The sequence below is a fragment of the Bubalus kerabau genome, chromosome 14 (genome assembly GCF_029407905.1).
Source record: "Bubalus kerabau isolate K-KA32 ecotype Philippines breed swamp buffalo chromosome 14, PCC_UOA_SB_1v2, whole genome shotgun sequence".
Taxonomy (NCBI): domain Eukaryota; kingdom Metazoa; phylum Chordata; class Mammalia; order Artiodactyla; family Bovidae; genus Bubalus; species Bubalus kerabau.
The window spans coordinates 2741159-2755191 of NC_073637.1; the positions used below are offsets into that span (position 1 = coordinate 2741159).

General features: G+C 64.1%; 1 protein-coding gene across 6 annotated transcripts; it reads left to right on the top strand.

Annotated features, from left to right (window-relative positions):
* The first annotated feature begins 3248 nt into the window (after positions 1-3248).
* DGAT1 (diacylglycerol O-acyltransferase 1) lies at positions 3249-13411 on the top strand. 6 transcript variants are annotated; one of them, XM_055545538.1, is made up of 17 exons: positions 3249-3507; positions 8632-8719; positions 10664-10704; positions 10784-10869; positions 10962-11014; positions 11230-11335; positions 11419-11532; positions 11633-11707; positions 11778-11881; positions 11966-12004; positions 12093-12134; positions 12208-12252; positions 12327-12439; positions 12528-12593; positions 12666-12753; positions 12832-12894; positions 12980-13411. In XM_055545538.1, exons 2-17 carry the CDS (start codon positions 8714-8716, stop codon positions 13133-13135), a joined length of 1197 nt encoding a protein of 398 aa, XP_055401513.1. In that variant the 5' UTR covers positions 3249-3507; positions 8632-8713; the 3' UTR covers positions 13136-13411. The 6 variants fall into 6 exon arrangements, with proteins under 6 accessions (XP_055401513.1, XP_055401509.1, XP_055401512.1 ...); XM_055545534.1 differs by lacking the exon at positions 3249-3507 and adding an exon at positions 4606-4999; XM_055545535.1 differs by lacking the exon at positions 3249-3507 and adding an exon at positions 5230-7811 and having other exon boundaries at positions 12702-12753.
* Positions 13412-14033: the final 622 nt, after the last annotated feature.

Genomic DNA, 14033 nt, shown 5'->3' on the forward strand with positions numbered 1-14033 from the left:
CCGGGCCCCAAGGCCCAGTGCCACCAGGGCCACCCATATTGAATCCCATTCCTTCCATCCCTTGGCAATGGCAGCTTGGTCACGTCAGGCCAGGATCCCAGGTCAGAGGACAAGGTGCATGCTGGAGCATTTGACCTGGCCAGCCCTATCCCTGTGGGTACCAGGCCCAGTGGCTCCCACAGGGGGTGGACCCGGGCCTCAGGGCCCGGCACAGCAGGGCTCATGTCCAAGACCCCTCCATCCCAGCTCAGTGTTCACACAGCTCCCAGGCCAGGGCCTGCCCACTTGTGCTGGGCACACCCGCATGCACAGGCACACACAGGTGCCCCACCCTACCCTACACGCCTATCTACCTACCTACCTAAGGAGAAGGCCGGAGGGCCGTGGGCTGGCCAGGGTCTCCCGCTTCTCCCCACACCCCGCCGCCGTGGAAAGCCATGGGCCCCCTCCCGCCCCTGTAACTAAGCAGCACAATAACCGACTTAGCGAATTCAGGTAGAAGGAACGTTTAGGTAGCACCTATTTTGTACTGATTCTATAAGTAGGGCCCGAGATGCGGGGGCCCTCGGGTGGGGGCTGCGGCCGCGGGCCTGCCTTGCCCCCACCCCCGCCTGCACCCCGCCGCCTTGTACATACTCCCACCCGGAACAGGCCGGGATTTTTACTCGGGCTGCGCCCCTCTTCCGCCCCCATTTGGGGCCGGGCCGGCCGGACAGACGGACGGACGGACAGACCTCCTTCCTAAGCACAATAGCACCAGCTCCCCGGAGCGCCGCACCTCCACGAGGAGAATAAATGCCACTCTTGATAGAACTTGGAGTGTCGGGCTGATGTATACAAGGCTGGGCCCGCGCCGAAGGAGACACTGAGGAGTCTGGGGGGCATCTTTCTGGGCCTGCAGCATCTCAGAGGCCAGGCAGGTGCAGGCCCTGTGCTGGGAGTGGCAGTCTACCCACACAGCCCTGGAGTCTTACCGCTGCCTTTTGGGCATGTGTTTTCTTTGGCAAGAGGACAGTCTTCCACCCTGGAGGGCCGGCTCGGCAGACCAAATGCAAGAGGACACTCCTGAAGGCAAAGCAGCTGGCTTTCCTCTCATGGCAGGTAAATCTTCTCTGTGCCAGGAAGTGCGGAGCCTAAGTCAAGTCTAGTCCAGGACTGATCTAGAATGGCCACAGTGGGTACAGCAGGGCCTGTAAATCCTGTGGCCTGGGGTATCCTCACTCTTCTGTTAGGACCTCCTGCTGCCCCGACAGGCCTGACAACCAACAAACCTTCCTCAATGCCACTAGAGAAATGGGAAGTGCAGGACCCCTTCCTGCAGCCTGCTCTCCACATCCTGACTTCCAGATTCAGGGGAGACATGTCCCCACACTGAGGAGGCTTTTCTTGGTAGCTGGACCAGGCTGGTTGTGGGGAGGAGATACCCAAGGAATAAGAACCTCCCACGGCCACCCCCAGCCCTTGGGCTCTACACAGGGTGAGTCAAATTGAGAAGATGAATGGCAGGGCTGTGCTGGGCTCAGACAACCAAGGAACATAGATTCCTGCCCCAGCAAATGCCCTTGGTAACCAGGTAGGTAGGCATGAGCTAAGAGGCTCCAAATCTTTGCAGACATGTGGTCAAACTGGATCAGCCCAGGGCCCGCACAGCTGTCTGCACCCTGGCAGGGGACAGGCCCACCAGACTCCACTGGTGTGGACAGCAGGAAAGTCTGACCTGCAGTAGACCTGCTGCTCAGGGTGGGATCACCTGAGGTGGGCACCCCCTTCTGGGGAGCACTGTCAGCCTTCATAACCTCAGGATGAAAGCCCCCAGTATTGGTAGAGCTTAGGTAGGCATCATTGCCCAATCTGCATATGAAGAGTCTGAGCCTCAGGGAGAGAAGCAGCTTGCCAAGGGCTGCCTTTGACTTAAGCCCTGCTCCAGTTGGGCTTCCCTGGTGGCTCAGACCCTAAAGAATCTGCCTGCAATGTGGGAAACCTGGGTTCAGTCCCTGGGATGGGAAGATCCCCTGGAGAAGGGATGGCAACCCACTCCAGTGTTCTTGCCTGAGAATCCCACGGACCGAGGAGCCTGGCGGGCTACAGTCCATGGAGTCGCAAAGAGTCGGACACGACTGAGCAACTAACACTTTCACTTTCTGCCCCAATACCCCACACGTCTGAACCTGAATACCTGAGTGGGTCCCACTGGCAGGAAGAGAGGCTCCTAGAGGCCCAGTCCTCCCCAAGGCTCCTCAGCTTTGGGGCCTGGATTGACTGTTCCAGGACTCTGATGGGCGGCTGGGGTGGACGACGGGTAGAGGCTGCCTCCCCAGTGACTGGGACAGGCCTAGCCTTGTCTCCACAGGTGTCCACGGACAGGACTTTGCAATCCAGAGGATGGGTGTTGTGGTGCAGGCTGCTGACCACTGTGTCCAGGGTCTTCTCTTACGGGCCCAAGGCGCCTGCAACCTGGAGTCAGCCCAAGGCTCTTTCTAAATCCCCAAACCCTTCCAGCCCTTCATTCCGCCAGCCTGCAGATTCCTCGTCCCAATACAGATGTTGCTTCCACCAGGGGGAGATTCCTCATTGAGCTTTCTTTCAACAACGCCTTACGCACATATTTGTCCCCAAAAGACCCCACCTAGCTTGACCTTTTCCCTCGTGCCTCTTCGCTGTGACCCTGGCAGCACCTCAATCAGGATCCAGAGGTGCCAGGGCTGTAGGCCCCGCCCTCCCCGGAGGCCCCGCCCTGTATCAACCATGGGCTGCGTCTTCCTCAAACAGGCCCCGCCCCGCCTTGGTACAGAGGCCCTTCCTGATTGGTGCCTTCACAGTCCGTGCCTTCCCATTGGCTTGAGGCCCTGATCTCTCAACTCCAGCGGTGGAACCCTTGGTTCCCTCACGTCCCGGGTCAGATCGGTTCTCTTTGATGACCCTCGGCCCACCCTGGTCTCCTCACTCCAGCTGCTTCATGTTAGCCGAAGGCAAAGGAGCCTGGACGCGGACACAGGGAGCCGCCCCCAACACGTACCTTCACTCGTCAGTGGCTACTGTGCTCAGCCTCTCCAGGCCAACAGGCAGCCTGAGCCGTCAATCTTCTCCTCTGCCAATCAGCGCGCCAGCCAGGCCGGCCCTCTAGTCACGGCTCGGTACTGAAGGATGGCAAGTCCCGAAGGCTCCCAGGGACGCGTGCGCGCGGGTTAGGGGGCTTCCCACCAGCTGCCTGGGAGAGGGATAGGGAGGGAAAGGCAGAGCTCCCGGGACTCAGCCCTGTTGCGCTTTCCTGAGAGGACTCTCTCCTCCTTCCATCCTCCCTTGGGAGCTATACTGAGTCCTAGCACTGAGTGGCCCAACTCTGCCTATGAATAGACGAAGGTGCTTGGACACTGGCTAAGGGGATACTCCTGATCCACCGAGGTCGGGCCTGTGAGGAGGCAAGAGGGGTTCTCCAGCCTGATGAGGTCGCGCGAGCCCTTCCACACTCTACTCCAAGACACGGGCCAGGTAGCTCCAGCCTGCCAGGTAAGGATGTCAGGCTGGCCTCAGCCGCAAATGGTCCAGTGGGAGAACATGTTACCAGGGTCCCAGGTGCCTGTTGGTTGAGGTGAGGGGGTCAGGAGCGAGTCCAGCAGGAAGGAGGCTTGATCTCAGGCTGAGCCTCTTGGTTTATTTGCTTTCAGAGAGGCGGTCTTCCCAGCTTTGCTTACCCCATGGGAGTGAACGGAGTGGGTTCTGTGGCTAGGGGTGTTTCTTGTGTAAACCAGGCCTAAACTCCCGGTGAACCCTCGCATCTGGAGATCCAGGATGCTCACACTCCATGCTCTTTGCCAAATGTTTGTGAAACCAAGTAAGATCGGCCTTGCCCGCGCACGGGCCTCACTGTGCAGTTGTTTTGGTGTATTGGTTGCTTCATTCAACGACTGGATGACTGCCGACTGTGCAATGAAACAGAAACCTCTGGATCCCTGCGAATCAACACCCCAGGATCCTAACGCCCTGGCAAAACTGGCCCAAGTGGGAAAGGCGGGAAGTTCTGCAAGTCTGCAGATGAAGGCAGAAGCGGGGCGGGTGGAGAGGCGGGCTGGCTTGTCTACTGTGGGGGCCTGGGCAGGGGAGAGGTGGCCACCCTGGGAATAGGTGGGCATGGCACAAGTCCCGGGATGCGAGGACTGCGGCCTTTCTCCCCCTCCATCCTCTGACCTGGCGCGTGTTTGAACAGCCTAAGCGGAGGAAAAGTGGGTGCCTACGGTGGTAATTAGTGGGTTCACAGAGCACGACCGTGCCGCGGGATGCACGTTCGGTAGACGCGTTGGGTGTCAGCCTGACGTTAACGCACTAGGCATTTCGTAAATAACTACAACCCCACACTCTGCGCCTGCTGAGAAATGACGAAATCCTGTGTTTATAGAGCGGGACAAGGGGCAGGCAGCGGTCAGGAGAGGCTTGCTTGCAGCTGCCAGGAAGCCCCGCGTGTTCCTCTTCAGTCCGGGATTGCATTTGCCAGGAGACTACAACTCCCAGGGTGTCCCGCGCGCCCGCGGCGACCACAACTCCCAGGGTGCACCGCGCGTCAGCGGACTACAAAGGTATGCGCGCCGCGGCCCTGGGCCAGTTAGCGGCTCCGGGAGCTACGCCTCTCAGGACTCCGGGAGGAGTCGGCGGGCACGGATTTGCACGCGCTGATTGGCGGCGCGGACCACGGCAGTGGCGTAGTAGAGGCGGTGGCGGCAGTTAGCCAAGGGTCCGGAGGCGGGGCCACAGGCCTCGGGTGCTGCCAGCCCGGCGGGCTACGACTTGGCCGCGGCGGGGTGCGGGCTGAGGCCATGGGCGACCGCGGCGGCGCTGGCGGCTCCCGGCGCCGGAGGACGGGGTCGCGGCCTTCGATCCAGGGCGGCAGTGGGCCCGCGTCAGTGGAAGAGGAGGTGCGGGATGCGGGCGCCGGAGGGGACGCGCCGGTCCGGGACACAGACAAGGACGGAGACGTAGACGTGGGCAGCGGCCACTGGGACCTGAGGTAGCGGTGCGCGTGACCCCTAACCTTTGACCCCTGATACGGGGCCCCTGCGACCCAACCTGGTGGCCCAGGCCTGTCGGCGGCAGCTCGAGCTCGAGTCCGAGAGTCTGGCGCCTGGACCTTGGTGCACAGCTGTGCCCCTCGGGCCTCCACGGGGAAACTTAGCGGGAGGTTGGGGGCGGAGGGTCTCCTGCCCGGAACACCCAGGTACGGGGGCCGAGGGGAGGGCAGCGGCTCAACTTCTAGACGCCCTCCCTCTGCCTTCCTTAGGTGGGTTCTGAAGCTTTCCCAGGGTGAGCCCACCACGCACAGTGTCCTCTACCTGGAAGGAGATACGGGGGTCCTTCCTGAGGGCTATGAGGGGTGCCTTGTGGGTTGATAAAGCTCCCGGAGGAGGAGGGTGGACCGGCGGAGAACAGGGGCAGGGGCAGTGCGAAGGGATTTCTCATCCCTCGCAGACCCTCCCCGAGAATGGTCTTCACAAAGGTCCCTCATCCGTCACCCGGCGATTGACTGGCCTGGGGTCCTGCTTATTACCAGCACAAATGGCTGCTCTAGGGTCAAAGTGGGTCCTGTAATGGGACCCTCACCCCTGGTTGGGGTACAGGGGAGGAGTTGGAAGTGCGCACACCCACAGGTGGGCACCCTGCTTAGCTGAAGGACTGATGGGAAGGAGTTGGGGGAGTAAGCTGCGGCTGAAAGGGAGGATCTGACCCACGTGGGCATCGGCTAAGTCCTGCTGGCTGCCTCCAGGCGCCCCCTTTGCCATCCTCCATGCCCCTCCCCCAAGCCCTGACCTTCATCCTGGTCAAGGGCTCTCAGGGGCTCTGGTTTTGGGATCAGCTCCAGAGCTAGAGGTTATCAAGGAGGAAGTGGGCAACAGGTCAGTCAGCAAGGATTTGCTATCTTCTTCACTGGGTGCTGTGGGGAGGGGAGGGACAAGGGCAGCTGGGGTGCAGGCACTGTCCCTGCCCTTGGGGGGCACACAGTTCACCTGAGAGATAAGATAGCCGCAGCCCTGAAGAGTGAGAGCAAAGGTCGGGCGCAGAGTTCAGGATGACACCATGGGGAGGGTGGCTCTGTGAGGGGCGCTGGCTTCCTACAGGCCCCAGGTGGTCCTGAGGGGGCGGCTGCAAAGGCCAGGAGACCCACAGGCCCCTCTGCCCACTCCTGGGGAACTGGATTTGGGGTCACTTTGTATGAGGTGGGGGCGGGTACCAGCTTTGGGCCAAGCTGTCACCCTGGATGGGCAGTCACTTGCCTGCTCTACACAGGCCAGATGGCCAGAAGCCACTCCTGTCCTGTTGATGGCCCACCCTCAAGGTCTGGACCCTCGGGAAGAGGAGCAGTTGGTGGCAGGGATGGGCCACCGGAGACTCTCCTGATCTCCAGGACACGCAGCTGTGTGTGCCTGTCCCCAGGCCACATGCCACAGGGCTGGGGGCCTCCTGGGGCAGGGCTGGGCATTGGTCTGGCTACTCGTGGTATAGCCTCTGCCTCCCTGCCTCCCAGTCATCCTCCTCCCACCTCTGCCTCCCTGCCTGTTCCTCTTCCTCCTCAGGCCCTTCCGGACATTTCCTGCTCACCTAGGTCTGGGCAGGCGGGGTCAGGCGCCGGGTGTGAGCTCACTTCTTCCGGCAGCAAGGTGCAGCTATGTGCCGGAAGGAGGGCCGCTGCTGTTGCCTCGCCTCTGAGCGCGTCCCTTCCAGGTCCTCCACACTCCCCTGTGCCCGGACGCCTGGTGCGTCCTTCAGCCATTGGTTCATGGGTCCTCCAGGCACAGCTTTCTAGTCCAGAGCCTCTAGGCTGGGTGCAGGAAGTGCTGAGGAAGTGGCAGCCAGGAGGCGAGCTGGCACCCTGTTCCTCCTTGTTCTGTCCGGCCCTGGAGCTGGACCGTATGGCTCCGCACGTGGGATCCCCACTTGGGTCTGTGCCTCTGGGCAAGTTGGGAAGCTCGGTGAGCCTCAGTTTCCCCATGTGCCCGCCTCCGAGTACTGATGTGCAGGTTGAATGAGGTGCCAACTGTAATGAGTTAGAATGGCCCTGCTGGCTGGGTGGGACTGGGGAGCAGGTGGGGGCCGCTGGGGGGCACAGAGGCGCACCCAGCGCCTCAGTCAGGGAGAGGGTGACAGAGAAGCTCTGGGTGAGGCCCCACCTCCACACTGGCCATGCCTGCTGCCCTTTGATCCACTGCAGTGAACTGTGCCATGGGGCTGGACCTCTGTGGGGATTGGTGGGCAGTGGGCTTCCTTCCTGCTTGGGGCCTCTGACCTCTGGGGGCAGGGCGCTGCCCGGGTGGGACGGTCGGAAGGCTGGTAGAGGGACCTGAGGGGTCTGTGTGGTGGCTGGGGGCAGGCCTCAGGAATTTGACAGCAGGGATCTGGAAAAGCTTTAATAACATTATTTGTTGTCAGGATTGGGAAATGCTCCCCTCCCCCCTCCCCCACTTTCATCTTAGAGACTGCTGCACATCCGGTCAGTGTGGTCTTCTTGGTGGCCCCCAAGGTGGCAGGGGTCACACTGTTATGAAAACGTCCCCTGGGTATGTGGTGCAGACATGGACATGCAGATGGTGATTGGCAGGTTGTAGCATGAGGTGGCTTTGGGACGGTTCCAGTGACAGTGAGTGGGCTGGATATGGGGGGTTCTGGGCAGGTCCATCAAGCGGATACCCCCACAGACTGTCCTCTTGGGATAGTTGGGCCTGGGAGCCCTGCTCGCCTTGCCAAAAGGCAGGCGCAGAGTCACGAAGAAGAGGGCCTGGGGGCTCAGAGCCCCACTGCGTGTGCAGCCCAGGATGGACCTGGAGGAGGTGCGTGGGCAGGCTGGGCCGGGCCAGGGCCTGGGGTGGGGGGGCCCGGTGTGGCAGGGAGGCAGGGCCAGACTGTCAGCGCTGCCTGGCTGAGGATGCTGGCACCTTGTCCTCCCCAGCCATCCGTCTCCTGGGTGCAGCCATCTGAGTGCTGACCCCAGCCGCCCCCGGAGGCTGGCTGTTCTCCTGTGTCCTATTGCTGGGGACATGTGTCCACAGGAGGGAAAGGGAAGCCCTGGCCTCTCCCCTTACAAAACTGGAGGCCTTGCTCAATGCCCTGGATGGCCTCCTGGTGGCAGGGTGGTTGGTGGGAGGTGGGGCTGCTGCTTAGAACCCGCCAGCGGGGCTGGGCCTGGGCTGAGCTGCGCCCCTCCACCTCTGCCTCCAGCTGAGGGTTGGCTTCCATCTCCACCAGGCCCAGCACTGGGCGCAGGGCTCTCAGAGGTGGGCTCTGAAGGTCCCCTGCTGGCTTCTGCAGTGGACTCCAGGTGCTGAGCCCCCGGGGGGCTCACGTGGCGCTCACCTTGAGAAGCCACGTGAAGGCTGGGTCCTCCCCTCCGGAAGGGCCAAATGGGGGGCATGGGTGGTTTGAATGGCGGCCCCTGGGCTCCCGGGGTGCTGGGAGGGACCAGCTGCTGTGGGGGGCCGCCCCCTTCCCACTTCCGTCTTGCATGGCCAGCTCCTGTGGCGCTCCCCACGCCCCGTCCCTCAGTGGGAGCGGCAGGCCCCCGGTGGCCCTGCCCGCGGAGCGGGATGTGTGGGCGGTGGGGTGGCCTTGCTGCCAGATGCTCTGCCCCGAGTGTCCGTCTCCACTCTCCAGGTGTCACCGCCTGCAGGATTCCCTGTTCAGTTCTGACAGTGGCTTCAGCAACTACCGCGGCATCCTGAATTGGTGTGTGGTGATGCTGGTACGTAGAGTGGCATCTTGGAGCAGGGGTCCCAACAGCTGGGGAGCCATGGGTTCTGCTCCCAGGGTGGGTGTCTGTGCTCGTGTAGCTGGGGTGAATGGAGCTCTGGGCTGGCGGTGGGGGTCCCTGGAGCAGCCGTACCCCGGGACCCCACCGGGAGCATGCTCACGCCGTCCCTGCTGAATCCCAGGAGACGCCTGCAGAGGGCAGCCTGGGAGCCTCTGAGCTGGGGTCTGCGCCCCAGGGGGCACTGGAGTCTCCCCAGGGGGCGAGAGAGAGTAGGCAGGGATGGTCTGGTGGCCCTGGGTGGAGGATGGCTGCTCCGTGGGCCCAGGCCCTCCCTGGCAGCACAGGTGAGTGGTCTTGGGGGTCCACGTAGAACTTCCTCTTCTGTTCCAAATTGCCCTCATGGGTGCGGCATGCCTGGGTGAACCCGGGGGAGCAGGGTGAGGACACGCTTCTCAGCCCAGCCCACAGCTCCAGGCCACACTCTGCGGGACTCTGGCCCCTCCCTCCGCCTTGGAGGGAGCAGGACTGGAGTCCTGTGTCCGCCTCGCTCTGACCTGGCCGAGGCCACTGCTGTGGGGCCCCAGCAGGCCTGCCCAGCAGCAGCTGGAGTGCAGGGACCCCAGGGGCAGCCTTCAGGGTGGGGCAGGGTGAGGCCCGACTGGGCCCAGCCCCACCGCTCAGGGCTGATGTGGCGCGAGGCCTTCGCCCCTCCAGCTGACGTGTCTGCCTGCCCTGGGTGTGGCTCCGGAGGCTGCCTGTGTACCAGGGGCCCCCACGCTTCTGTTTGTGGTCCTGGGCGGTCCCCTGGGGAGCAGTGGGGGCTGTGCGCCAGTCCAGACCCAGTAGTCCACGCGTCCTGGTCTCTGGAGGCCGTGGCTGGTCCAGGACTGTGGCGAGGTGGTCGTGCAGGGCAGGCCCTCAGCAGCCTGTCTGTTCTCCTGCAGCCCCCGGCCTCCTGGCCCTCTGGTGCACCCACAAAGCTCCCCCCTCCCCCAGGAGCTGGGGCCGCCTGCTGCGTCCTCTCGGCAGCCTGGGCTTCCAGGTGGGTGGGCCTCTTAGCAGCTCCAATTCTTGCCTGTGGTGGGCTCTCAGGACAGGCAACTGCCAGTGGGCAGACATTGCAGGACCACGTGTGTCCTGGTAAGCTGGCTGGTTAGGTGTTTAGCTGGGCGATGGTGTGGCAGGTGGCCCCTGCATCTCTGAGCCTGTCACCTCCTCAGGAAGCCTTCTGGGTAGGGGACTCCACCCATGTCACCTGGAGAAGCATCACTTTTCCACAGAGCCTTCTGCAACCCCCGTGGGGCCTGAGCCTGGGGCGGGGGAGGTGGTGGCCCCTGCCCTTGCAGAGGCCAGCCAGGCATCTGGCCCCAGGCCACTGGCAAGAGCTCGTTGTGTTGGGGGATCTGTCCTTTGCTGCTGCTGCAGGAGCGGCCGAGGCAGGCGGGGGCGTGAGTAGGGGTGGAGACCCAGGCCCAGTTTCCCCAGCCCCTCAGAACCGGCCCGCTCTTTCCCACCACCCCACCAAGTGCGTGGGCACACCCCGCCTGTGAGGATGGGCCCGGTTGGCAGGGCGGAGCCCTGGGAGGGTGGCAGTGTGCCGGGCAGGCTTGGACTTCACTGGGGCTTGGGGCTGTCGCTGTGGCCAGGGGCGCTGACCCGCTTGGTGGGACAGAGGACAGCCGCTGGGCAGCAGGTTTCTTCTGTCACGGTGGCATAGGCACCTGGGGTTGCAGTTGGCTCCAGGCGGGCGGGGGCTGCGTGCCCCTGCGCAGGCACACAGGCCGTGGGTGGGGAGTCAGGGCTTGGCGTGAGGTCCTGCAGGGCTGGGCCTGCAGGATGGAGGCCACTGTCCTGAGCTGCGGGTGCTGGCAGGAGCTGGGGTGGGTGTTCTGGGGCCATGGCTGACAGCGTTATGTCCCTCTCTCTCTATTGCAGATCTTAAGCAACGCACGGTTATTTCTAGAGAACCTCATCAAGTGAGTGGGCCCCAGTCTGCCCCAGCCCCTGCCACCTCACCCCTCACCCACACAGACCCTCACCCACATGCGTCTGCAGGTATGGCATCCTGGTGGACCCCATCCAAGTGGTGTCTCTGTTCCTGAAGGACCCCTACAGCTGGCCAGCTCTGTGCCTGGTCATTGGTGAGCTGGGTGCCCAGGAGGCCTCAGGCCGGTGGTGGGTGGGACAGGGCTGATCTGGGCCTGAACCTGCCCTGGGTTGCTTCTGTCCTTAGTGGCCAATATCTTTGCCGTGGCTGCGTTCCAGGTGGAGAAGCGCCTGGCCGTGGTAAGCAGTGCCCTCACGCCTGCCCCTGACCTGCCTCAAGGTCCTTACCAGTTGGGCTTAGGGCGGGCCACCAGCCGGTCCCACTGTGCTTCAGGGTGTCGGGCCTTGCGTGGCCTTCCTGGGAGGGGCTGTACCTCAGGCCTGGTGGCCCTTCCTCAGGGAGGTCCTCTGACCAGGGAGGGGGGTCCCTGGCTGATGCTCTGCTCCCACCCCAGGGAGCCCTGACGGAGCAGGCGGGGCTGCTGCTGCACGGGGTCAACCTGGCCACCATTCTCTGCTTCCCAGCGGCCGTGGCCTTTCTCCTCGAGTCCATCACTCCAGGTGGGCCCCACCCCCGCCCCAGCCCACGCTGTCTCGGCCACGGGCAGCGCGGGGGGCGTGGCCTGAGCTTGCCTCTCCCACAGTGGGCTCCGTGCTGGCCCTGATGGTCTACACCATCCTCTTCCTCAAGCTGTTCTCCTACCGGGACGTCAACCTCTGGTGCCGAGAGCGCAGGGCTGGGGCCAAGGCCAAGGCTGGTGAGGGCTGCCTCGGGCTGGGGCCACTGGGCTGCCACTTGCCGAGGGACCGGCAGGGGCTCGGCTCACCCCCGACCCGCCCCCTGCCGCTTGCTCGTAGCTTTGGCAGGTAAGAAGGCCAACGGGGGAGCTGCCCAGCGCACCGTGAGCTACCCCGACAACCTGACCTACCGCGGTGAGGATCCTGCCGGGGGCTGGGGGGGCTGCCCGGCGGCCTGGCCTGCTAGCCCCGCCCTCCCTTCCAGATCTCTACTACTTCCTCTTCGCCCCGACCCTGTGCTACGAGCTCAACTTCCCCCGCTCCCCCCGCATCCGAAAGCGCTTCCTGCTGCGGCGACTCCTGGAGATGGTGAGGCGGGGCCTCGAGGGCCAGGGTGGGCAGGCCTGCCGGCACCCGGGGCTCAGCTCACTGTCCACTTGCTTCCTCCCCCAGCTGTTCCTCACCCAGCTCCAGGTGGGGCTGATCCAGCAGGTACTCGGCCCGGGCGGGGAGGGGGCCGGGCAGGGGGGTGGGGGCAGGGCCTGGGGCCGTCGGGGAGCTGACTCTGCGCTTTTTGCAGTGGATGGTCCCGGCCATCCAGAACTCCATGAAGCCCTTCAAGGTGAGCAGGCAGGCCTGACAGGGTGGGTTCCGGGGTCAGGGCTGAGGGAGCCAGCTGTGTCCTGTGCCCACAGGACATGGACTACTCCCGCATCGTGGAGCGCCTCCTGAAGCTGGCGGTGAGTGGCCTGCTGGGTGGGGACGCGTAGGGGCGGGTGGGGCTGTTCTGGCACCTGGCACCCACTCCCCACAGGTCCCCAACCACCTCATCTGGCTCATCTTCTTCTACTGGCTCTTCCACTCCTGCCTGAACGCCGTGGCCGAGCTCATGCAGTTTGGAGACCGCGAGTTCTACCGGGACTGGTGGTGGGTGGCCCTGCCGGGCCGGGGGGTAGTGGGGGCCCCCGCTGGGGCTGGGGCCTGAGCCCCTGCCCACTCCACCCCGCCCCCGCAGGAACTCCGAGTCTATCACCTACTTCTGGCAGAACTGGAACATCCCTGTTCACAAGTGGTGCATCAGGTGGGTGTGCGCCTGGGGTGGGGACGGGGGCGCCTGGCTCGGGCGCCCGGCCCACTGCCGCCTCCCCCGCAGACACTTCTACAAGCCCATGCTCCGGCGGGGCAGCAGCAAGTGGGCAGCCAGGACGGCAGTATTTCTGGCCTCCGCCTTCTTCCACGAGGTCAGTGCACTGAGGGCGCGCCCTGCCCCTGGGGGGTGGGGGTGGGGCGGGGGCTCGCTGACGCCCCTCTCCCCTCAGTACCTGGTGAGCATCCCCCTGCGCATGTTCCGCCTTTGGGCCTTCACGGGCATGATGGCGCAGGTGAGCAGCCCTGGACCCCCGCCCCGCCCCGCCCCGCGAGCCCGCCCTGCGGGCGCAGAGGCTCACTCCCGTCCCATGTCCCCAGATCCCGCTGGCCTGGATAGTGGGCCGCTTCTTCCGCGGCAACTACGGCAACGCAGCCGTGTGGCTGTCACTCATCATTGGGCAGCCGGTGGCCGTCCTGATGTACGTCCACGACTACTACGTGCTCAACCGTGAGGCGCCGGCAGCCGGCACCTGAGCCCCTCCAGGCTGGCCCCCTCGTGGGTGTTGGACTGCTTTGCCTCACTGCCTGCGGCTGGACTAGAGCCCGCCCCAACCTGGGCGCAGCAGGAGGGGGCCTGGCTGGTGGAAGCTGCCTCCTGGCCCCCACCAGGCCTCTCTGCCTGAGGGGCTTCCTCCTGCCAGGGGAGAGCAGGCCCGGCGCAGCTCTGGCCCCTGGGAGGTGCCCATGCTCTGGAAACCCTGCAGATCTCGCCCAAGGGTCAGAATGTGTCAATAAAGTGCTGTGCACAGTGAGCTCCCTCAGCCTCCAGGGCACAGGGCTGGCAGGAGGGGGTGGCCCTCCCACGTGGGGCCATGCTGTGGGAAGGAGGCCCCAGTGCCTGAAGAGGAGCTGGGGCTGGGGTGACCTTCCCTGCCTCACAGGGCTCTGTGGTCAGACGTCTTGCCCTGCAAGGTGGAGACTCCATGCTCCAAGGCCCCCTGTGCCTGAGGTCTGCACACAAGTGGATTCAACTTGGGCCAGGCCAGAGGCTAAGGTGTGGAAGAGGGTCGAGAATCAGGCCAACTTGAGGGGCAGCAGAGACTCCAAGGCAAGGCTGCAGAGGTCTCAGAGGCTGTGCACACAGTCCCCTGTGCACAGACTGGTGCTGGGGTGCTCACCTGGGCTGGGCTCTGGGCTGGTTGGATGAAGCAGGTGGCCTGGCCCAGCCCTCACTGAGGGCCTCCCTTGGGGGCAGACGTTGGCCTGATGCCAGGGGCTCCCCGTTTTTCCAGGCCCTCACCAGGTAGTTGGGTGTGGCCCCCAGGATACCTTGGTCCCAGAGCTTGCCACTCAAAAAGCTTGGCAGCAAGGCAGGGGCAACCCTGGGCTGTTCCCCTCTCTACTGGCTCTGCTGCCTGGGTTGGAAACCCTG